Below are 23,069 nucleotides of genomic sequence, written 5' to 3'. Positions count from 1 at the left end.
TATTGATTTTTATGTCTTCTTTTTTAATATATTCTCTCTATGCCTGAGTAGGTTCATGAGTAATTACCTCATTTGTAGGTGGTAAACTTTTGGAATTCTTGCTTGTCCAAAAATGTGTATGTTTTGTTGTTATACTTGAATGCTAGTTTATCTAGTTACAGAATTCTGGCTTGAAAATTATTTTCATACCTTAGAGCATGATACTAGCAAAAATGATAAGAAAGTGGGGAAACAGGCATTTTTATACTTTGGAGGTAGACATGCATTATTGAATAGAAATTTGGGGAAATGAGGTGGAAATGTGCATTAAACTAAAAATACACATAGAACTTTGAAGAACCTATGTTATTGAAATTAAAACACTACTATAAGGCTCTACAAGGATATTTATTGTATCGTGTATAATATAATCCCATTTCTGTAAAGATAAACACAAAACAAATAACATGTATATGTGTCTGTATGAAGAACAAAAAGGCGGATATACCTGACTGTTACATTGGTGTCTGAAGTGGGAGAGAATGGGAAAGTAGAGGAGATTGCAACAAATATGTTCTACTTTTGTAATATTTTCAGACAAATTTTATTTTAAAAAATCACTTTCCTTCAAAAGTCTGACAACACTACTGATGATGAATTGTGTATTCTTGTTACTTTGTAGGTAGTCTAGTTTTTGTTTTGTTTTCTGGAAATGAGTGGAATTTTTCCTTTTATTCTCAGAGTTCCAAAATGTCCCCAGGACTTGTTAAGTGGCATGTCTTTTTCTTCCTCCTGCTGAACACTCCTTGAGCCCTGTTAATCTGAGGATTTCTGTTTTTTGAGGTCCGGATTTGTTTTCTGTTGTGTCATCTTCTCCAGTCCCCTAGTTTCCTCTATAATTCCAACTTGGTTTAATTTGTGGATCTAGACTTTGTGTCTCCTAACTTTTCTCTTATTATTATTTTTAGCCCCTTATTGCCCCTTTTTTAAAAAAAAATTGTGTTCAGGAGAAATACCTCATTTCATCAGCTGTATCCACTCTGCTGTTCGATTTACGTACTGGGGTTGTTTTTGGTTTCTGGTTTTGTTCTGTTCTTTATTTTCAAAGTAATTTTTCATTTCAAAGTTCTTTGTCAGCCTCTTCCTCAAAGCATATTGTACTTCTTTATTTAAAACACAATAACACAGAATCTGAAGATAGTAAGTATATATTGAGTATATTTACTTCCTCTTTTTATTCTAGTGATTAAACATAATTTTAACAAGCATTTAAATTTATATATATTACCATCACTATTAATAATAAGTTTATCTACAACCTCATTGTTGTATAAAATAATAAAAAATACACTTAACATGAATTTTAGTCATTTTTAGATCCCCACACACTCAACCTTTTGGAAAAATTTTTCTGAGATGGTGGTGAGTGGTAAAGTTTTAGAGGCTGTGTGCCCTCACATTTAAATATTATGTTATGTGTGTCTGTATAGAATTCTATAGTCAAAATAATTTTACTCCAAACTCTGAAGTTATTGCTCCATTGACTTAACACTTAGTTTTGAGGGTGAAAAGTCTGATGCTATTCCAATTCATATTCTTTTGTATAAAATCAGTTTTTAGGTTATTTGATTGTTTTATTTGAGATTACTCTGCCATTCTTTACAGCACTTGTCGATGACTCTTCTAGTTTATGGTTTTATCTGCCTTGGTATGTCTCTCTCTTCTAGTCCATCTGCTTTCATTTCATTGGTGTTTTATGAGAGAGGAAAGATCAGTTCATGTCCTTGATAGACACTAAGGAATCAGAAACTCTTAAATTCTGATTGGGCACTTCATATCCTTTTTCATTAGAACACTGGGTCAAGCGCTGTAATTCCCCTCTTTATTGCTTATTGAATAATTATTTCACTGAAGCCCTGCTTTATCCCCACAGGAGTGTTATTATTCTAGCCCCAGCAACTCTTAAGATATGCTTCTTCTTCTGACTCTAGCTTCTACTCATATATCCTGTTTATTATACCCTGGGAGTGGTATAAAGTCCCAGGTATCTCTTTCTAGAATAAATTTCTGCTTGTGAAGGCCTCCTTCATCGCTAGGAGCAGTGCACAAATTAAGTGTCATTGTTCCATAAATGAAACAAGTTAATGGCAAAGGTCATAGGGAAATAACACTTACTGAGCGATTACTAAATGGCAGGCCCTATGCTACATGTTTTATTTAATCTTCACAATTCTATAAGTAGGTTTTATCTTTGTTTTATTGATGAAGCCACTGAAGTTTAGGAAGGTGGAGTAACTTCATCCAAGCTAGAAGTTATGGAGCCACTTTTCAGACCCAGGCATGTCTATCTGCAAAGAGTCTCTTGGCACCGCAGTGTTTAAACTTTAGCCCGACCATCTGTTTTGTGACGCTTTTCTTAGCCATGGTATTTTATAGGACCTTGTATCTCCTCTGAAGTATAGAATGTATAATCTGTATTGCTCACTGGGAACATAATGTAGTGCTATTTATTGACAGCAGTTTTTTCTACATGTGTGTCCTGTATAGTCTTCTTCAGTTAGATAGCAGTACAGTAAAAAATAAAAAACAACTACCAGTGATACCATTTGATTAGTGTTAAGAAAATTTTTAAATTTCTCTGAAATGATCTCAATTTTAAATGTGCTTTAGTCACCTTTTATAAAAAAGTAATGTACTAATGATAACATTTTGGTTTTATGAGTTCTGTAAATCTTATGGTTCAAAATTGCTACTCTTGACCAATGCCATCATTCTCTCTTCCTATGAGTAAACCCGAAGGAAATTATTTAAATCATAATGGCTTGAAAAAGGCTATACATTTGATTACTAATAACTATTTGCACTTTCTAAATGTTATGTAATGTTTTCTGTAACATTTTGTGGTGGAATTTTGTAATTCACAATAAATAATTGTCTCTGGTTTTATAAATGAAATTCCAAAATTGAACATTCAGTATTTAAAAACTTGTTAGCAGCTCAAATGTTAAATAAGAAAAAAAAACTATTGGCTGATTTGTGAATTGCCATCTCTCACACACCCACACACATGTGTGTGTGCATGTGTGCGTGTGTGTGTGTATTTTAAAAAACTGGTCTTTGAGAGGTACATATTACTACATACTTTGTTTCAAGGAAAGCAAATTTCTGTATTTCAATTTTTACCACCCTACATGAAGATAATTGTAGAGTAGTGATTACCTTGGAATAGTTTTTTAGAAGATAATTGGATTTTTGGGGGCAGATTTTAGAAAGAAAAAAATGCGCATTGAGTAAATGATAATATCAAGAGGAGAGTTCACATTTAATAAAAATATTATTTTATAAAAAATAAAATTTCTAGTTTTGTTTTTCTAGTTCTCAATGAGAATATCTACACTTTCCCATCTAAATATATCTACATTTCAATTTACATACTAGAGTTTAAATATATATAATATAGGTGAAAGGTTAAGTATTTGTTACAGATTATTACAGAATTTCTTTTTATAATCTGAGCCCTCTTTCAATAAAATGAAATTATAAATCAGTGAAATTTATTCTCTGGTTGTCATTATGTTCAAGTTTACTTCCCATTAGACTATAAATGTATATTTATATTTTCTAAATATGATTAATATGTGATTGTCAAATGAATTAAAGTAACTTTTGTAATGAGATTTTAGTTTATTAAAATCTACAAAAGTTTTTTTAATGTATATACAGTTGAATCTGTGAATTTTTGAATTTGAAAGAGCAAAATTGTTTGAGGTTTAGAAGAAACTAGCATAACATTTGTTATGTTCCAGGCAACCTATCTTAAGGCACAAACAGCCCTTCACCTGTTGTGAGGAATTTCTTGAAAGCCACAATTGTTTGCATTTGTAGTCATGCCACTAACTTTGATGTGCATACTCTAATGGGCCTTGATCCTGTGGAATCATACAGGGTTGGGGCAGAAGTTTCATCAGTAGTACTATTTAACGTTCTTAACTTTTAAGTTCTTAAAGAAACTTCTAGCCTTTCCTGAATAGCCATTAGGCAAATAGACATCTGACATTGAAGCTGATTTTGTACTCAAAAGCTTCCTTTATCACATTTTCTTATCTCTTGCTGATTATTGTCAAATGTATAGGCACAGTAATTTTTAATGGTGGAATTCTCTATGTCGTTCAGAATTATTTCAACTCTAAAGTAGTTCATTCCATATGCATATATAATATGTATGTTATCACTTGAGGTATGTTTTTTATCTCTGTTTTCATTCCTAATATAATTATACGTTGTATCTTCCTAGGACTTTTAACATACTTCTTTTGCACTTATTGGACATGATCGGTTAATATATAAAAAACATCCCAAGACTATGCAAACTCATCATATACTGAAGAACACCAAAAGCAAAAATAAAATACTGATTTATGGCAGTTAATATATTTTTGACTCGTGTTACACAATTGTGGTCAAAAGTTTGGTTTGAAAAACATATAAAAAAGTTATCACTCATTTTACTTAAAAAGAAAAGAATTACTCTTGTTAGAACAATGCGCACAGGTACGTTATTTACCCAATCAGAACTGAGATGATCACTTGTTCTGACCACATGCAAGCATAAACAACACAAGTAGTCAACCCATGCTGAATATGACTTAGCACTCTCCACTGGTTGCAGCTGTAATTTATTGCCTTGCCTTTTCGAAATGCAAAATTCTCCATTAGGAATTAATCTTTGATTAGTGACTATCCATTTATTTTTCTATTACAGTTGCTTCTCCTTAATTACATAATTTTGCCAGATTGTTAAAGATAGCACTTCTGTAGTCCTCCCCACCTTCCTTTTGTCCTTCCGTCTTGTAGTTACCTGCTTCAGTTTTACCATACAGCAGCCTCTTGATACATGTCTCGTTATATTTTGTATTTACTATATACTTTGCAGTTAGAATCACTTTGTGTTTCTGAGTACTTATCATCTAGTACCTAACTATTTGTAACATCTTTTTATTAAATAATGGAGATTAACTACATGGTATCAGGAACAAAACTATTCAAGTTTATTCAAGTTTAATGTAATTTGGTGGTAGGTGGTAAAATCACTTATAGATCATTAGTTTGTCACATCAGTGCCACATATTGCAGACAGGAAAGCATTATGTGCCCTATGTATTTTGTTTTTCTGCTCATTATCTATGTATTTTCTAGATGTTCAAACTCAGTGACAGTGTTTTTTGGTATTGCCAGTAGAAAAAACCTCTTTGTATGTAATTTTCATGATGCAAATGAGCTCTGTGGCCTCCGTGTGTTAGTCATTTGGTGACATACTTTCCTTGTTCAAGACTCAGCTTATCCACATATTACAAGTTAACTAAAGGATTATTTCAGGTAATTTTGAATTTAGACAAGGTTTTTAAAGTACTATAGTGTATTTCACTAATGTTTTTTAGCTCCTTATTTGAAGTTATATTAAATGTTAATAATGTAAACCAGTCATTAAACATATGTAGTACATATAAGGAAGAACCTTAGAAATCATTTTATCCAACCTCCAATGCCATGTTCCCTTCTGCATTGTTCCTGACAAATAATAGTTAAGCCTCCTGAGCCATTCAGTTTACTGTTGTGTAAGAGAACCCTTTGCATTGTTATATGGTTCCTGTTTCTAGGTTTTCTTAATCTAGAGATGAAATCCACATTTTTATGGTTCAAACACATTAATTGTGTTCTTCCTTCTCTACTCCAAATCTTCAAACATTGAAAGATTGTAAATTGTATTGGTTGTTAGGCTAAACATACCAAGTTTCTCTTCATTTTCATTATGTGGCATGCCAGATATGCTTATATGAATGTTCTGTATTTTTTTAGTGTTTCCTCTCAGTGTGACATCCAGAGTAAGAGACTACCTGGATAATATGGTTATATGGTATACTCTTGTCTTCACTTGGCATTGTAAACTAGGTGAGACTTAGGTATATATGTGTGTGCATTGAGTATGGTATATGTAGACCTAAATGCTGCAGTAATTTTAGATGTAGTATTTCAGTTAATTAAGATTTGTTTTGCAATTAGAATGACAGTTGTGAATGGTCTTCTCTTCTTAACCCAGTCTCATATATGGCCAACTGAAGTTGTCATGTGTTCCCAAGGATAATTTAAATGAACATAGAGTTTATGAAAATCTGACAAATCCTAACTGTAAACCTACTCTGCTTGTGGGCAACATTGTAATTTATTCATAGCTGTTTAGTATAGTTATTAATGTACTAATGTAGATTAAGAGCAAATTGTATTATATTTTTGTGTGAAATTAATACTACATGACAAGGTTGGCATTATGTAATAAGTACCCACAAAATATTAACCTACTTGCAATAAATACAATTAATAATGTACATAAAAGAGTGAAATTAAGTTAATTTTCTATCAAAAAAGAATTCATGAACAGAAAGTGGACAGCATAGATTTGATGACAGGAAGGTTGTATCTAATCTGAATTACTGAGTGACCTAGGAAGCTTGCTCAGAGGGATTACAGAATAATTATGTTAATATGCAATTATCACCTCATTTCTTCTGTAGTAACCTCAAGATGTAGTGTACTGAGGGTGTTACAACAAGTGCTGATAGTTTGCAAAAATACTGATGTTTGAGATTTCTGAGACAATAAGTCTAGCTTGAGGCATATAAGTGATGATCTGTCATCTTGAAGACAGATCTGACCTTTGTACCTCTTTTCTAATGCTCACAGTATATAACTACGGGCAGTTATAGCTGTAGAACTCATCATGATTTTCTAGAAAGTGAAAGATGTTTTATGTAGATTTAAAATTCCATTTGCAGCTTTTTATAAAGCATGTGAGTTTTTTAAAAGAACATTTTAAAATTCAGTTAAAAGAAAAATCCTATGGTTATGTGATTACATAGAGGACATAATAGTGTCTAAACATTTTATAAAATAGATCCTAATTGATACAGCAAATTCATTGAAATTTAGGGAGTCCAAACAATATAACATTAGTGTGTTTGTTAATTTATTAGTTTCCCTTTTTTAAACTTAATGAATAATGCCTACCTTCAAATATGTCCCCTACTTAGTTATAGTAATATAACCTGCTACTGATGGCTTTGCTATGTATATTTGAATATATAAAGATAGTTGGAAAAGCTATATGAGAGTGCGAAATTAGCTTATAGGTCAAATGTTTTCTTGCTTGGATTCATGAATGTAGGGAAGTAATTTTTTAGGTCAAATTCTAGATCCATTATTCAGTACAACATATTTTTGATGATTCATTGTTCCTCATTGTATCTCAAAGCAACACCTATGAGTCTTGAATACTGTTAAGAAAAAAATGTATTTTGAACATTTTTCAGTGAAAATGTATTCTGAAAATTAAAACAGGAAGATTTTTCATTGTTGCTAAAATACTAGTTTACTGAGTCAATTTCTTATAGCATATTTTTAAACCGATGGAGTAGGTTTTTAATATTCATGTGCTAATAAAAAATTCTGAAAAAGAAAGACTTTTTGAGTAGAAATAATTATTAGTTTGGGGACAAGTAAGGCATATTTCATTATGTAGGTGTAAAGGAAAACTTTGATTGTTAAAGACCTCGCTTTAGATTTTTAACTATTTAATTTGATCTTTTGTTTTTCTTTTCACTGGATGTGTTTTATAGAGAAAAGATCTGTTATGCACATATATTCTTTGTATGTTTTTGAGCAAAACAGTTGGTATCTTCAGCATGTTAACTCACTGAAGGCTCTTATAAAGCCATTTTGGTAATGAGGATACAGTCTTCAAGCCGACATGATATTCTCATAGTTTGTCACCCTGCTGTTCAGGGGGTACCAATGAAGTTGCTTTAAATGGGAAGCGTCTGTTCCATCTCTGAACCTCTAACACCAGAACAGATGGATAGAACGTGGAACATGGAAGGTTTTACCTCTGAGGTGGTAACAGTGAAGCCACTCATTAACACTGAATTTACCACTTCGTTAGCAACGTTGCTTCCTGTTGAGAAAAGCTAATACAGCCTTTCACATTGACTGAGCATATATTTGTCTACCTCTGTGATTATAATAAGTAGGAACAGAAAGTGCCTTTCAGTATAGTTTTTAAAAAATTCTGTTGTCCATTTCAGATTTATGAGATTGTTCCTATTTGGGCATTCAACTTTTTACACCAAATTTAATCAGAAATCTCAGGAATAAATAATAGTATAGCATCAATGTTTGCTTTTCTTTTCATTGACGTTTTGTGTACTCCTTCCTAACACATTTATGTGCTGCCCATTTTTAACTTCTGTGTATGTGATGAAGAGACTCCTGCTGGGTGCTGCATTAGCACCATTTTGGGGTGATACCATTGAATATGATCTTATTGGAAGTCTATTTTTATTACTGTGGAAGTTTGCCAATCTAAGAACAGAATTCTGAGACCTTGAAGGGGCAGAAAAAAATGATTGTTGGTATAAATAATACCAAAGAAAGATATTTGTAATAGGTACTTGTAATGTGTATTGTATTAAAGAACACATCTGTTCGTAAGATAAGGTCAAATTTATGAGTGCTTGTTCCAAGTTGTGAAATAAGAAGAAAGCAATTAGAAATAACTATTTTATTCTTGATCTAGACTTACTGTTTTCCAAAGCATACCATGAAAGACATTAGACATAATAAACTTTATTGAAAATGTTTTCATTTCTAAATACCGAATTGTAAGTTCCTGCTGTTCTAAAATGGTATTACTCATTATACAAATTAAGAATACTATGAAAGAAAATGGAAGACTGTTCTTTATCTGAGAGCAGGAGCCTAGGTCTGTCTTGCTGACAACTGTACCCCTCATACAGGAGCAGTGCTGGGCACCTAGAAAGGGCTCATTAGATACTTGGAGAATGAATGAACTGTACTTGCTACTCTGTACAAAAGGAAGGGAACTACAGAATTTTATGCCAGTACATCAAATAGTTAATACATGGGGTTGCCAAATAGCAGGTTGTTTAAATTGATTATTGCATGTTTTGAAGGCCTTGCTGCAGTTGGTGAGTCAGAAAATCAGAACCATGATGGAATTTGCACTATTTGAACAGGGGACCCAAATTCCGCAGGAAGAAAACTGTTTTCCTTCTGTTACTTTAGGAACTTTTGCGTTGATTTCGCAATTGTGTTTGTAGTCCTTATTCATCAAATATGGCCTGAGCGCCTATGCCAAGCACCGTGTTAAGTTCCAGAGATATGAAGGTGACTGGGTCACAGTCCCTGCCCTCAAAGAGCTTCCATTCTTCCAAAGAGATAGGCAATTCCTGTATAATGTGGCCATTTCTTAGAGCAGGATAAAAACAGGGCGCAAGGGAATTCTTCGTAGTAAGGGCAGTAGTTATAGCCATGTGTGTATACAGGTTTCCCAAACTTTTAGAAGTCTTCTTAAAAAATATTCTGCTATCTTCCCATAATGATTAAATATTTTGTCAAAATGCCTAGATAAAATTTTATGTTTTATATGAAGTCAACTAAAATCCTAACTTATTTATGATGATTTAGAGTAAAAAGTCTTAGGCCATTGCAGTAAACTGTCAGATCATACATAAATGGGATAACTGCCTTTAGGAAATGCCTAGAATTTGTGAGCCCAGGTTATGAATATTTAAAGTAACATAACCCTTCATGAATTTTGACTTTGCTCATTTAGAACTAAGAATAATTTACATAAGGGATGAATGAAACCCTGTGAATAAAACATTTTTTAAATCAGTAGAATTTTAGGAGAATGAAATATTGAGAGCAAAAAAATTCCTGTTTCATGCATTAGCCATTGATGTTGATAGCAAATGTGTTCATTCAAGTAAGGTTCTTTACTGAATGGTGTTTTGTTAACTTTTTCCAAGAATAAACTGTTAAGCGAAAAAAATTCACATTATTCTGTAGTATAGAGTGACTGTCCTTAATAAATCAACTTAAGTAAGGTAATTTTATTAGCAATCTCTATATGAGATTTTAAAGTTGTTTTTTTTTTCTCTAGTCTGTGGCATCTTTATTTATATCGTATATAGCTCTGTGTATGTGGTTATGCTGCTTTTCCCTAGACATTTTGTGTATATACAGTATTGCGTTGTTGTGGAGCACAAAGAAAAATATTAACCTTTGAGACACTTTTAAAGTCTTTCTATTTTTCAGTGTTTCTTCATTCTTAGGAAATTATTAGGATCTCGATATAAAGAGTATAATTGAGCTAATAAAAATGTGTACTTTCAACTCTCCATACATTCTAATAGTATTTTTCGTTCATGCAAATCTAAATTTCTTTTTTCCATTTTCTAGACTAAATGTGTTAAATGGCCTTGCCAACAATATGGATGATTTGAAGAAAAACACCGATATTACTGGTGCTAAAGAAGAACTCCTAGATGACAGCAATTTTATCTCAGACAAAGAAAGTGGAGTTCATAAACCAAAAGATTGTCAAACATCATTTCAGAATAGTAATCCATTCACTCTGCCTGAAGAACTGTCAAAGGACAAATCTGAAAAAGCCTTAAGTGGAGGCCAGTCTACTCTATTTATACATGCTGGTGCTCCTGCTGTTTCTATTGAAAACGTTATCTTGCCTAAAGGAGCTGCTGTTAATGGACCAGTTTCACACTCCTCCTTAACTAAGACTTCCAATATGAATAAAGGCAGTGTTTCATTAACCACTGGACAGCCTGTGGATCAGCCAACAACAGAATCTTGCTCAACTTTGAAGGTGACAGCTGATCTTCAGCTGTCTCCCCCGCAGAAAGCAAGTCAACATCAAGTTTTATTTTTGTTATCAGATGTAGCACCTGCTAAGAATCCAACCCATTCCATTAAAAAACTACCTACCTCTGCTTCAGTTGGTTGTGACATTCAGAATTCTGTAGGGAGTAACATAAAGTCAGGGAGCACTTTAATAAATCAAGTAGAGGTGGGTGAGGATAGTGAAGAGTTATTGGTAAAAGATGATTGTGTCAATACGTTAACAGGAATTTCCTCAGGTACAGATGAATTTAGGTCAGAAAATGATACAAACTGGGACCCCCAAAAAGAGTTCATTCAGTTCCTTATGACTAATGAAGACACAGCGGATAAAGCTCCAGTTCACTCTAAAGTAGGTCTAGAAAAAAAGAGAAAGCGAAAAATGGATGTAAGCAAGATAACTCGTTATACTGAGGATTGCTTTAGTGATTCTAATTGTATACCCAATAAGTCAAAAATGCTAGAAGTAGACTTTCTGGAACAGAATGAAGAACTACAAGCAGTAGACTCACAGAAATATGCATTATCAAAAGTGAAGCCTGAATCAACTGATGAAGACTTGGAATCTGTGGGTGCTTTTCAACATCTAATTTATAACCCAGATAAGTGTGGAGAAGACAGTTCACCTGTTCATACTAGCACTTTTATTTCAAATACCTTAAAAAAGAAATGTGAAGAAAGTGATTCAGAGTCACCTGCTACTTTCAGCACCGAAGAGCCATCTTTCTACCCCTGTACAAAGTGCAATGTGAATTTTCGGGAGAAAAAGCACCTCCACAGGCATATGATGTATCATTTAGATGGGAACAGTCACTTTCGTCATCTTAATGTCCCAAGGCCATATGCTTGTAGAGAATGTGGACGGACATTTCGAGATCGTAACTCACTTTTAAAGCATATGATTATTCACCAAGAAAGAAGACAAAAGTTGATGGAGGAGATTCGTGAATTGAAAGAACTTCAGGATGAAGGAAGAAGTGCACGATTACAGTGCCCTCAGTGTGTGTTTGGTACCAATTGCCCTAAAACATTTGTGCAACATGCTAAAACCCATGAAAAAGATAAAAGGTACTACTGCTGTGAAGAGTGTAACTTCATGGCAGTGACAGAAAATGAATTGGAATGCCATCGAGGCATTGCCCATGGAGCAGTGGTAAAATGTCCTATTGTCAGTTCTGATGTAGCTCAGAGGAAAACGCAAAAAAAGTCTTTTATGAAAGACTCTGTTATAGGATCATCCAAAAAATCAGCCACCTACGTATGTAAGATGTGTCCTTTTACTACTTCAACCAGAAGTATTTTGAAAAAACACACGGAATACTTGCATTCATCATCATGCGTTGATTCATTTGGTAGAGCTCTTGGACTTGGTAAAAGAAAAAGCGACGTCCTTGAAGAACCTGTAGATACTGAGAGCACTAAACCGTTAGCTAAGCAGCAGTCAGCCACATTTCCAAAGAACTCTGCTTTAAAGCAAGATGTAAAGCGAGCATTTGGATCATCCTCACAGTCAAGTAATGTTTCAAAATTCCATAAGCGGCCACACAGAATACAAAAGGCTCGGAAAAGCATTGCCCAGTCTGTGTGCAATCAAAACAATTCTCACAAGACTGTAATGAATAAAAGCAGCATTGACCAAAAACCTAAGTATTTTCATCAAGCAGCAAAAGAAAAATCTACTGCCAAGGCAAATAGCAACTATTTATATAGACACAAATATGAAAACTACAGGATGATCAAAAAATCAGGTGAATCATATCCTCTGCATTTCAAAAAAGAAGAAGCTAGGTCATTAAATTCTTTACATCTGTTTTCATCATCAAGTAATTCTCACAATAGTTTTATTTCAGACCCTCAAAACTCTGATACCAAAAGGTCAGAAAGCTTCAAAGATCATAGGCGTGTATCTGTAAAGAGAAGAGTTAAGGAATCTAAGAAGGAAAGTTCTACTGGAGGAGAAGACTTGGATAGCTACCCAGATTTCCTGCATAAAATGACTGTTGTTGTTTTGCAGAAACTTAATTCTGCAGAAAAGAAAGATAGCTATGAAACGGAAGATGAAAGTTCCTGGGATAATGTTGAGCTAGGTGACTACACTACACAGACTATAGAAGATGAAACTTATAATGATATTAATCAAGAACATGTAAACTTATTCCCTCTATTTAAAAGCAAGGTGGAAAATCAAGAGTCTGGAGAAAATGCTACCCTAAGTTATGATCAAAATGATGGATTTTATTTTGAATATTATGAAGATGCTGGAACTAATAACTTTCTGCATGAGATACATGATCCTCAGCATTTAGAAAATGCGGAAACTTCATTGTCAAAGCATAGTTCTGTTTTTCATTGGACTGATTTGTCTCTTGAGAAGAAATCGTGTCCTTACTGCCCAGCAACATTTGAAACAGGTGTTGGGTTGTCAAATCATGTCCGGGGCCATCTTCATAGAGCAGGATTAAGCTATGAAGCTCGCCATGTTGTATCACCCGAACAAATAGCCACAAGTGACAAAATGCAGCATTTCAAAAGAACTGGCACAGGGACACCTGTTAAGCGAGTTAGAAAAGGTAAGTTTTCATGTAGATAACTTGTGCTAATGTGTCTGTATTCAAATTCAAAGGATTTCAAAGTTTTGCTCAAATTTGGTCTTTATTAGCATCACATAATGTCATATTTCAGTTAATTGGCTTTAAGATGGTCAATTTATAAAAAATTCTGATACCACTCTTAAAAAATTTTTTTTAGCTATAGAGAAGTCTGAAACCACTTCTGAACACACTTGTCAGCTCTGTGGTGGTTGGTTTGATACTAAAATTGGATTATCAAATCATGTTAGAGGCCACCTGAAAAGACTGGGAAAGACCAAGTGGGATGCTCACAAATCTCCAATTTGTGTTCTGAATGAGATGATGCAAAATGAAGAAAAATACGAAAAAATCTTAAAGGCTTTGAACAGTCGTCGTATTATTCCCAGACCATTTGTAGCTCAAAAACTTGCATCAAGTGATGACTTTCTATCTCAAAATGTTATACCTCTTGAAGCATACCGTAATGGCCTAAAGACTGAAACTTTATCAGTGTCTGCATCAGAGGAAGAAGGGCTGAGTTTCCTAAATGAATATGATGAAACAAAACCAGAACTGCCCAGTGGAAAAAAGAATCAGTCTCTTACATTGATAGAACTGCTTAAAAATAAAAGGATGGGAGAAGAAAGGAATTCTTCTATCTTTCCTCAAAAGATCCATAATCAAACTGCAAGAAAGAGATTTGTTCAGAAATGTGTTCTTCCATTAAATGAAGACAGTTCATTGATGTATCAACCACAAAAAATGGACTTGACTATGCACTCAGGTAAGAGGACATTTATGACTATTATATATAATTTAGACGACTTAATTATGCTTGCTTTATTGGAATATTTGTAGAAAATACTTGCGTAGGATCTTTTTAAGCTGCTTTTTTTTGCAGAGCAAAGATTGGTTATACTGTCATTTCTATAGAAATCAGTTGATGCACATCAGCACTGAATTCTCTGTGCCTCATTTCTTGGTCAAAATGTAAGGTGAACAAAAGCAAAAACAAACAAACAAAAAGCCGATCTATAAAAATAAAATTTGCTATGACCGGGAGATGGTTCTGTGGATGGGAGGTTGACGTTGTTCAAAAGCATAGCATTACCGAAAAGGCAAGCCTCTTACATTTTTGCCAGTGCTCAGAAGTGATAATGGTTTCAAGATTTAGCTGTTGGTTTTCCTGCAGTTTAGGTAAAACAAAACAAAACAAAACAGACTCTTTAAACTGAATGGATTGCTGTCTGTTGTGTGTTGTGATTAACCCAAAGAAACTTCTTCTCCAAGTCCTCATTGTATTGTGGGATAGTTTGGTTTCGGAGAACTGTTGTGCGTGTAAAACATTAGTTTGGGATTTTCGATTTTATAATAGTTCTACCGGAACAGAAGAGAAGTTTTGGTTTAGTGCTCGTGCACCAATAGTTTTTGCTTTTCAAAGGAATGTTTTGCGTATGTTGGCAAATGATGTGGCAGATAAACTAGCCAAACTTGGTGTTGCTAAGTCTGGTTTATACTTTTAGACTAGGAAAATTTTAAGTGTCTTTATAGGTTTCTTTTGGAGGTTAAGAATGTTGAAGGTTAACCTAGATGGTCTCCTAATTTTAGCCCTGAGTTGAATGTATCTGAGGTAAAAGTTCATCAGTGAATTAATGCTGAATAAAATTACTGTAATGTTGATTTGTTTACTTTGGGCAGACATTGGGATATCCCAAATATTGGCAGTGCAGTTTTGATTTAAAGAAAGATTACCTTGTATTGTGAGTGGTCTGAAAAATAGTTGATCTTATATGGGCTTCTGGTTAATAGGGCTCTTTCCTTCGTCTGAAGTCTTTCAAAGTCACTTTTTCAGAAGGATAAAATGTAAGGAAAACGTGTCAGCTGTGTTGACCAAGGTGTAGTACACTTCAGAGAGGTAGAGCACATCCATGGCTATTGCAGTAATGTTGAAGACATCAGTGGAAACGTGTTGGGGGGATGAGGGTTGTCTGAGAAGTTAGGGGTGTTTTATTGTGTCGATATGTTTTCTTTCCTGTGATGACTAAGATGCCAGTGTGTTGATCATTTGTTTCACACAAAGATTTTAGCAAAAAACTTCAAATCATTACCTTTCATTATTGATTGCGCACTCAGAGTAATGAACGTATAAAATGCCCTGAATAAAATGTCGTGTGTAACAGCTGTTCAGTGGTGTGTTTTACCACCTTTCTCCCAGCCGTCATCAGAAAGCCTAATTTAGTATTGAGTCTTTTACGGTTTTGTGGGTAAAACACTTTAATTACCACTTTGTTAACTAGACTTTTTCATTCTTTTTATTGGTAATGTTATGAGCTTTGAAACTTCTTAACAGAACTGTGCTATCCAAATCACAGGGTTGCATTTTAGGTTTAGGAAGTGATCTGCGTAACACAGAAATCTGCAAGGAAGTGATAATAGATGTTAAATCTAGAGGAGCTCCAAGGTTCAAGACACTCTTCTTCCACCTTTCCAGAGAGCATGGGTTGGCTCTAAATACTAACTACAAACTAATAATAGTTAACTTAATCCCCCCTTCTCATTTTAATTTAAGCTAACTCAGTGAACGTTTCTTAAACCATCTTTATTATGGTACGTTTCATCACGCTTTTAGCTGAGAAAATTTCACTTTTTGAAGTGAGAACTGGATTATAGTTTTCTTTTGAACGATAGGTATGCCTGTGAAGCTTAGAACATGTGTGCATTGCAATACGACGTTTACAAGTGCTGTTAGCCTGTCCAACCACTTACGCGCTTATGCACGAAAGAAGAGTGATGGACTTTTGACTGTTACAGGTATGTTTGAACAGATAACACAGCAAGTCTGTTTGATCCAGTACACTTTTTTTTTCCCTCACCAGACTGGCGCTAATTCAGGTGATATTTGTAGCTTTCTTTGGTACGCAGCATTGGAGTCTGAATACACATTAAATTTCAGCAACTTGTAAACTGTTAAGATATAATTTTAAGCAAATTATTATTATTTTTTTCATTTGGCTCTTACTGACTTGGAGAAAAAATAATCAAATAGAGGTGTGGAACTTTTTTGACTCTACATTATTCCTATTGATTTTTAAATACTACTTTTTGACTTTTAAATTTAGTTTTGTTAGTCAATTCCAATAAGACACCTCTCTTAGGTAAAAAATAATAATAATAATAATAATTCTCGCTTAGGAAAATGCTTTATTAGGAAAGAAAATTATCATGAAATTTGTAGCTTGATTAGAAAACTAAGCAAACTAATGACTTTTTATTAATCTGTAGATCAAATCTTTAAAGGGACAGGCCTTAATAATGGCCCATCTTGACAACTGAATAGATTTTTCTTTTATGCCCCTGAGCTATATTTAGGATTAATAAATACGGCTGTGCACATAACATGCACATTTCTGTGTTATTTTTGGTTGGTTAGCCCAACCTTGCAGATACCTCTTGAGATTGCTAGTTTGCGGCAATTTTCTTAGCTTATACATGTGTAACACTGCTTCTTACCCTACAAAATGCCTTGCTTTTCATTTGTAGCCTTTCAAGCTGCCCTGCTTTATTTAGCAGATCCTATTTCTCTCACATCTTTGACTATACCCTCTTTTCGAAATAGATCTACACAAATCCTTTTGCCTAAAATTCTTCTTCCAATCTCTTTATTTCTTTTGCTCTTTTAGATCACTGCCTTCTGCTTTCTAGTTGTTGTTTTCCCAACTTTTTTGTTTTTTCTCATGTCTTTCTATGGCTTACTTCCAATATATTCTTGCTACCATAAAAATACTTGTATTCATAGTAATGTCTTTTTCTGCTTCTTTGCTTTATCCTTTGACATGATATACAAATGACCAGGGATGACTGTTGACCGTTTATGTTAAAAGGAGGAGAATAGAGTAAGTTGTGCTTTACTGGATTAGTCCTCCTACCTTGAGGTTTTAGTTTTTATGATATGATTCCCACTTTCTTCAGGCTTGGAAGGTGATTACAGACAGTAGAGGCAGGGAAGCAGTGAAAATAAAAGACTGGAGAAACAGAAAATCATCATTATAATTATCACAGTCACTAACTTTAACACTTACTATGTGTCAGGCAGTGTGCTATGCAGCTTATGTGCCTAACATTTAATTTTCACAACCACCATATGAGTTACAGCTACTGTAATTCTCTCAGTTTTATAGAAAATTAGAGCTTAGAGAACTTAAAGTAAGTTGCCTAAACTTACATATTATAAATAGCAAATTTGAAATTCAAATCAAGGCTGTCTTACCATAGACTTTTGTTTTTAATCACTACTATCTGTTATCTAACACAGTGAAAGCAATTGAAAAATCCTAAAATAAAGTCAGGTTTAAGGCATGGAGCATTCTGGTGAAGTCTGAATAAATTGGAGAAGGGATCCAAAAAATAGGACTGGATTAGATTTTGGAAGATTTTAGAAAAAAATTCTATTCTGTCAATTCAGGCACATTAGCAACGCAGATCTGTCTGGTGCAGATTTTGTAGTCCACTAAAAACTGCTTTTACCTCATCTGAAATATTTTCAGAACATAGGACTGTTTATAATTAACTGGTAGTAACCCTCCATTGACCAAGGTAGTATTCTAATGATTACTTTATTATCTAAAAATTTCAATATTAGAGAAAAAAGTAATATGCAATAGAATGAATGGGAATACATTTCTTTGGGCATCAAGGAAAAAAGGGCACATTATTTTAAAAATATCATTAAATACTAACCAAAATGTCAGAAGTATTAGAAAATGTAAAGTGTATTTGGCAGTGTTAAGACAAAGAGAAGGGAAACAAAAAGCTGAAGAAAAAGTCCAGGATGATCTTTTCCACAACCCATACCCACTTTTAAGAAAAATAAAAAACTCATGCTTTCTGTTCTTGGAAATTCTGAAAATTTCCCCTGATTTTAAAAATCTTCTTGACCAGCAGAGCTATACAGAAGATGTCTTTGCTGCTTATTCATGCCAACTAAGTAGTTTTTTTTTAATCAGCTTTAATAATGCTTTTGTTTTCCAAATGGAGAATTCTGTATTATATTTATAAACTCCGCATGCCTACTCTCTTCCCCTGCATTAGCTTCACTAGTATAAAGCACAGGTCCCAGCCTATGGTCCCTTTAAGGGATTCATCAGTTCATATGAGCATTATTTTTTAAGAATATGCTGTTTTGATGAATAAAATACAAAATCATTTGTTAAAAACCTTACCTTAATCCAAGTATATCACAAAACAGGAACCAGTGTAAAGGGAAAATGGGTGGGACTAAATAAAGCCTCCATAAGAATGTCTGGTGTCTATATCCTTAGTTCAACCTTCATTTGTGTGGATTTTTAATTATGTGGCCTACTCTTCAAGAAAAAGCTTAGATAGCCCCAGGCTAACTGCTAAAAACCTGCTTGGTCACCTGTGACAGAATCAAGTCCCAAGCCTTCTTAGAAAACCACCAGCTCCTGGCCTCTTCTCTGGGAACTGGTAGCCTGTGGAGGGGGAGAAATACGCTAGTGGCCTGAATAGACTGAAGAGGATGTGACTCGAATACTTCTAGTGTGATGGTTCTCAGTTTGGGGGAATTATTGACCTTTTTGAGAATTTTATGAAAGCAGTGGGCCCATCCCAGAAACTTAACGCACTTATTCATCACAGATAAAAATTTTTCTATATATAGGCTTTGCATATCTTTTGAAGGTTATCATTCATGGACCTCTCCCTCTGGCTGAAAACTGAGAAAGGGGAAATGCCAAAATAAAAATGAAGTGCAAAGAACACAGAACTGGGAATCAGGAGCCCTAAGAAATCTTTTTTTCTTTAAGAGTTAAAAGATGCTTGAAATGCCAGAGCTGTGTAACATCAAAACCAATTTTCTATGGTTATAAATATAAATTAAAATACAATGTTCTTCATAATTTTGGTAAAAGGAAATGATGAAGAAAGTAGGAAAGCTTTGGAACTGAAGGCATGGAAGAGGTAGCCATACTTGGGACAGAGTTAAATTGTCAAAGAAGAATAAACTTCACAGATTAAAATTTTGCCCTGAACTGACCCAATTTATCATCTCTTGGGCAGATTCAAATAAATTGTTGACTAATTTCCATGTGCTTTCAGTTGTGGATAATTATTTATGAAGCTATGTTACTTTTTAGTGGATACTTGTCTAAGGAGACTAGTACAAAAGGTTTGCTTTATATCCTATATTGTAAGCTCAAGGCATAATTCTTATGCAAGGTTTTATTGCAATTACCATGTTTCCCTGAAAATAAGACCTAGCCAGACGATCAGCTCTAATGCGTTTTTTGGAGCAAAAATTAATATAAGACCCGGTCTTATTTTACTATAAGACGGTTCTAATATAATATAATATAAAAGACCGGGTCTATATAATATAATACAATATAATACAGTACAGTACAGTACAATATAATACCGTGTCTTATATTAATTTTTGTTCCAAAAGATGCATTAGAGCTGATTGTCCGGCTAGGTCTTAATTTTTAGAGAAACACAGTAACATAGACAGCACTATTGGTAGATTTATTTTTCAGGTTTTGTTCGCTCATACAGACTGGTTACTGGTTAATTCCTTATACAGTCTAATAACATTATTTAATTTTCATTAAAATTCAGAAATTTTATATATTAAATGCTTTTAGACTTTTTAACTATTGGCCTTTTAATGTTTAATAATGTTTTAATTAAGTGATACCTTTTTTATACTGGCAATATTAAGAACACAATATTACTAAATTATTAACAGAATGACCATATACACTGATTTAGCTCTGTTGTCCCAACCAAATAATAGTGCCTCTTTCATACGAATCCTGGATTGGACAATAAATTATAATAAATTGGTCACCCTGGTTATTAAAATTTCTAAAACATTTTAAATGAAGGCAAAGTGTATTCTGTCAACTTAATCTGCAATCAGGAACCAAAACAAAAAAATACTTTGAGGTCAAAGTAAGCATGAACTTCAACAGGTGAAGAAAGGGAGATAATTAAAATCTTGAGTAGAGAGAATCTTGTGAAAGGAAGTATATCAGTAAGATGAATGCATGTTTGCACAATCTGTTACCTTGAAAAGAAGAAAGAATAACAGCGGTGTTCAGCATTTTTATGGGGACTCTATTTTACATCTTGACCCTGTACACCAACGCACAGTCATATGCCTGCTCATTCATTCACTCACCTGAATTGAGTGTGATATACTGTAATATTATCTGTTTTATTCTTTTTCATTAAAAATTAATGCTGGTTATGACCCAGTAAGTGGATTTACTACCCACTAAGAAGTTACAACCCCCAGATTGAAAATATCCCCCTTATGTGACTCTTTTCTCTTAGGGACTGGTACTGACTAGAATCAACAATAGTAATATTTTAGAAATCATAACACTTCTGTGGGAGCAAGTAAATTTCCTTTTCTTATTGAATTCAAATGTTTATCTGTAGATCATATTTTGTTACTCAAATGCTGATCTTTGGTATTTAAAGTAAATTAGAAATTTCTATTTACTTAAAATTAATGTAAGAAAAATATTCTTATATGCAAATATATTTAGGGGAAGGGCTTCATTTTATTGTTTTCAGAACACTTTCATGGTAATATTCTGGAAATAAAGCATGATTGTTGCCATTCCACAACAGCAGACTCACCGTCATAATTAGAGAGTGACTTTTCCAATGAGAAAAAGAATAACTTAATAAGTACTGGAGTCTTTGAATCAATACATACATATCCCTAGTGCAATATATCTACATGCATTTTTAGTAGAGTCATTGTTTTATTTTCATACCATTTATTTTTTGTTGTTTGTATTTTTGAATTACAGTTGACATCTGATATTTTACATTATTTTCAGGTGTACAGCACAGTAGTCATTTACTTTTCAGTAGAATAGTAGATTGCATATTGCTTAATAGGAGCTTTCCTTATTTTCAGCTGTAATGATATAATTGGCCGTAGAGGCCTGCAACAAGTGCTGATGAACGTACAGCACAGTGCCCAATGCTGAGTTGGGTGTATAAGTCACCAGAACAGTTATTCTTACGTTAGGGAAAGTCCTGTAGAAACACTTTCTGCTGTGATGGAAAGAAAAAAATAATCTTGTGAAAGCTTCTCAAGGTGCATTAAATTACTTGCCCTTTGTATGAGTGTCTCTGCAGTGTCTTTTTAAATATTATTAAAATATTGTATCTTCAAGAAATTGCATGCTTTTATAGTGATTCATTCAACCCAAAAGAATACAAAGAGAAAGTTTTTATTTTCTTATTCTGATTAAACTCTCAAGGAGCAAATCAGCTTCTAGTTAAAGCAAATACCTTGATAATTCCTCCAAACGGGGATACATGATGGGGGATACATGAGCAGTATGAGACATGTCCCGGTCATCAAAGAACTTAGGAAAGGATTATTGGCAACACATACAAAACTATCGAAATTATAAAACTGTGCAAGATAGTATACAAATAAATGGTGTGTAGGATGTAAATGTTGTAGGAGTTTAAGGCGTTTATTTTAGTCCAGGCCTTTTGAGGGGAGCTGGGAATTAAGTTGTGTTCCTTTCTTCTTGCTGCCTTTACTACTTGTCTCATTGTTAAACAGAGCCTAAAAAAGAAAAATACTTCATGCAGGTATGTTTCTTGTCATGTTTAAAATGAGAGAAAAAAATAAAACCAGCAGTCGAAGAGAAATTTCATTCATTCATTCGACAAAAGTTTTAGTTGTATTATACCTGGACTGGGCTAGTAGCTCTGAAGCTATAATGACCTTGCATCCCAGCTGCATGAACGTTATCATGATCCAGTAGGATACTGTTATGAAAGCTTTATAGTGTCCCAGCCAGGCCCTGAACTTGAAGGATGAGTAGTTTTAGGAAGAAGAGTTAAGAGTAGACCATTCCAGTTAGAGAGAAGAACATAGTGTGGCACAAAGGGATGAAATTTGGAGTTCAAGAGATGCTGATAGATTGAGTTAAAGGTATTTGGGAACACAGTGATGCAGGAAAGATAGGGTCAGTGCTTTGAATACTTGTTAAAAAATTTAGAAAGTCCTTGAAGGATTTTTTTAAAATAAGGGAATGATGTAGTCAATCTTGTATTTTGAAAAGCTATCCCTGATAGAATGAAAGATGTATTTTCTTGGCTATACCTTATCTCTGTAGTGCTATTTTTTCATTAAAAGTGTATATCCGTTATATTATGTATCTGCAACAGTAACGTGTCATTTATGCAGGATTACCAAGGTAATGAATTGTTTAAGTTGAGTAAATTTTCCAGGTAATGGAAGACTAGTGTCAAATTTGATTTTATCCTAACCATTTTGATGATAATGTTTCTAAAACATTCTTATTTCTGCCTTGTGAAACGGTAGACTGAATATGATAACTTAATCATTTGAGTAGTTAAAGCCACCTTTATGGATACTAATTGTTTTAGTATGCCAGCAAGAATTCGGCCATCTGCCCACAAGACTCAAAAGTTACTGGGTGATTTATTTACCAATTCAACAAGAATTTTTTCAGCTCTTCCTGTGGTTTATACATTGTGCTAAGTACTACAGAGATAAATTGGGTCTTACAATATAGTAGAAGCACATATATACATAACTGTAACACAAGACAAATTGTAAGTGTCGTTGGAGAGATGTGCTTGAAATACTGTGGAAAATGAGAGGAAGAGGAAGGTACTTTCAGCTCCACCAAGACCCAGCAAAGCTTTTGGAAGTAGCATTTGATTTGG

General features: G+C 33.8%; 1 protein-coding gene across 14 annotated transcripts in view; it reads left to right on the top strand.

The window, feature by feature from the left end:
• ZNF644 (zinc finger protein 644) overlaps positions 1-23,069 on the top strand; it is a 103,360-nt gene that overhangs the window by 70,060 nt on the left and 10,231 nt on the right. For 9 of the 14 annotated variants that reach the window (XM_033114245.1, XM_033114237.1, XM_033114242.1 and 6 more), the window contains 3 exons: positions 10,294-13,319; positions 13,498-14,103; positions 16,008-16,130. The exons of 4 other annotated variants lie outside the window; for them this stretch is intronic. In XM_033114245.1, the coding sequence (XP_032970136.1) occupies positions 10,325-13,319; positions 13,498-14,103; positions 16,008-16,130 (3,724 nt within the window). In that variant the 5' untranslated portion in view covers positions 10,294-10,324. The remainder of the gene's footprint in view (positions 1-10,293; positions 13,320-13,497; positions 14,104-16,007; positions 16,131-23,069) is intronic. One more of the 14 variants, XM_033114248.1, reaches the window with a different exon arrangement.

The sequence above is a fragment of the Rhinolophus ferrumequinum genome, chromosome 9 (genome assembly GCF_004115265.2).
Source record: "Rhinolophus ferrumequinum isolate MPI-CBG mRhiFer1 chromosome 9, mRhiFer1_v1.p, whole genome shotgun sequence".
Lineage (NCBI taxonomy): Eukaryota > Metazoa > Chordata > Mammalia > Chiroptera > Rhinolophidae > Rhinolophus > Rhinolophus ferrumequinum.
The sequence above is the reverse complement of the archived record's forward strand: the minus strand, read 5'-3'. Positions and strand labels throughout refer to the sequence as shown.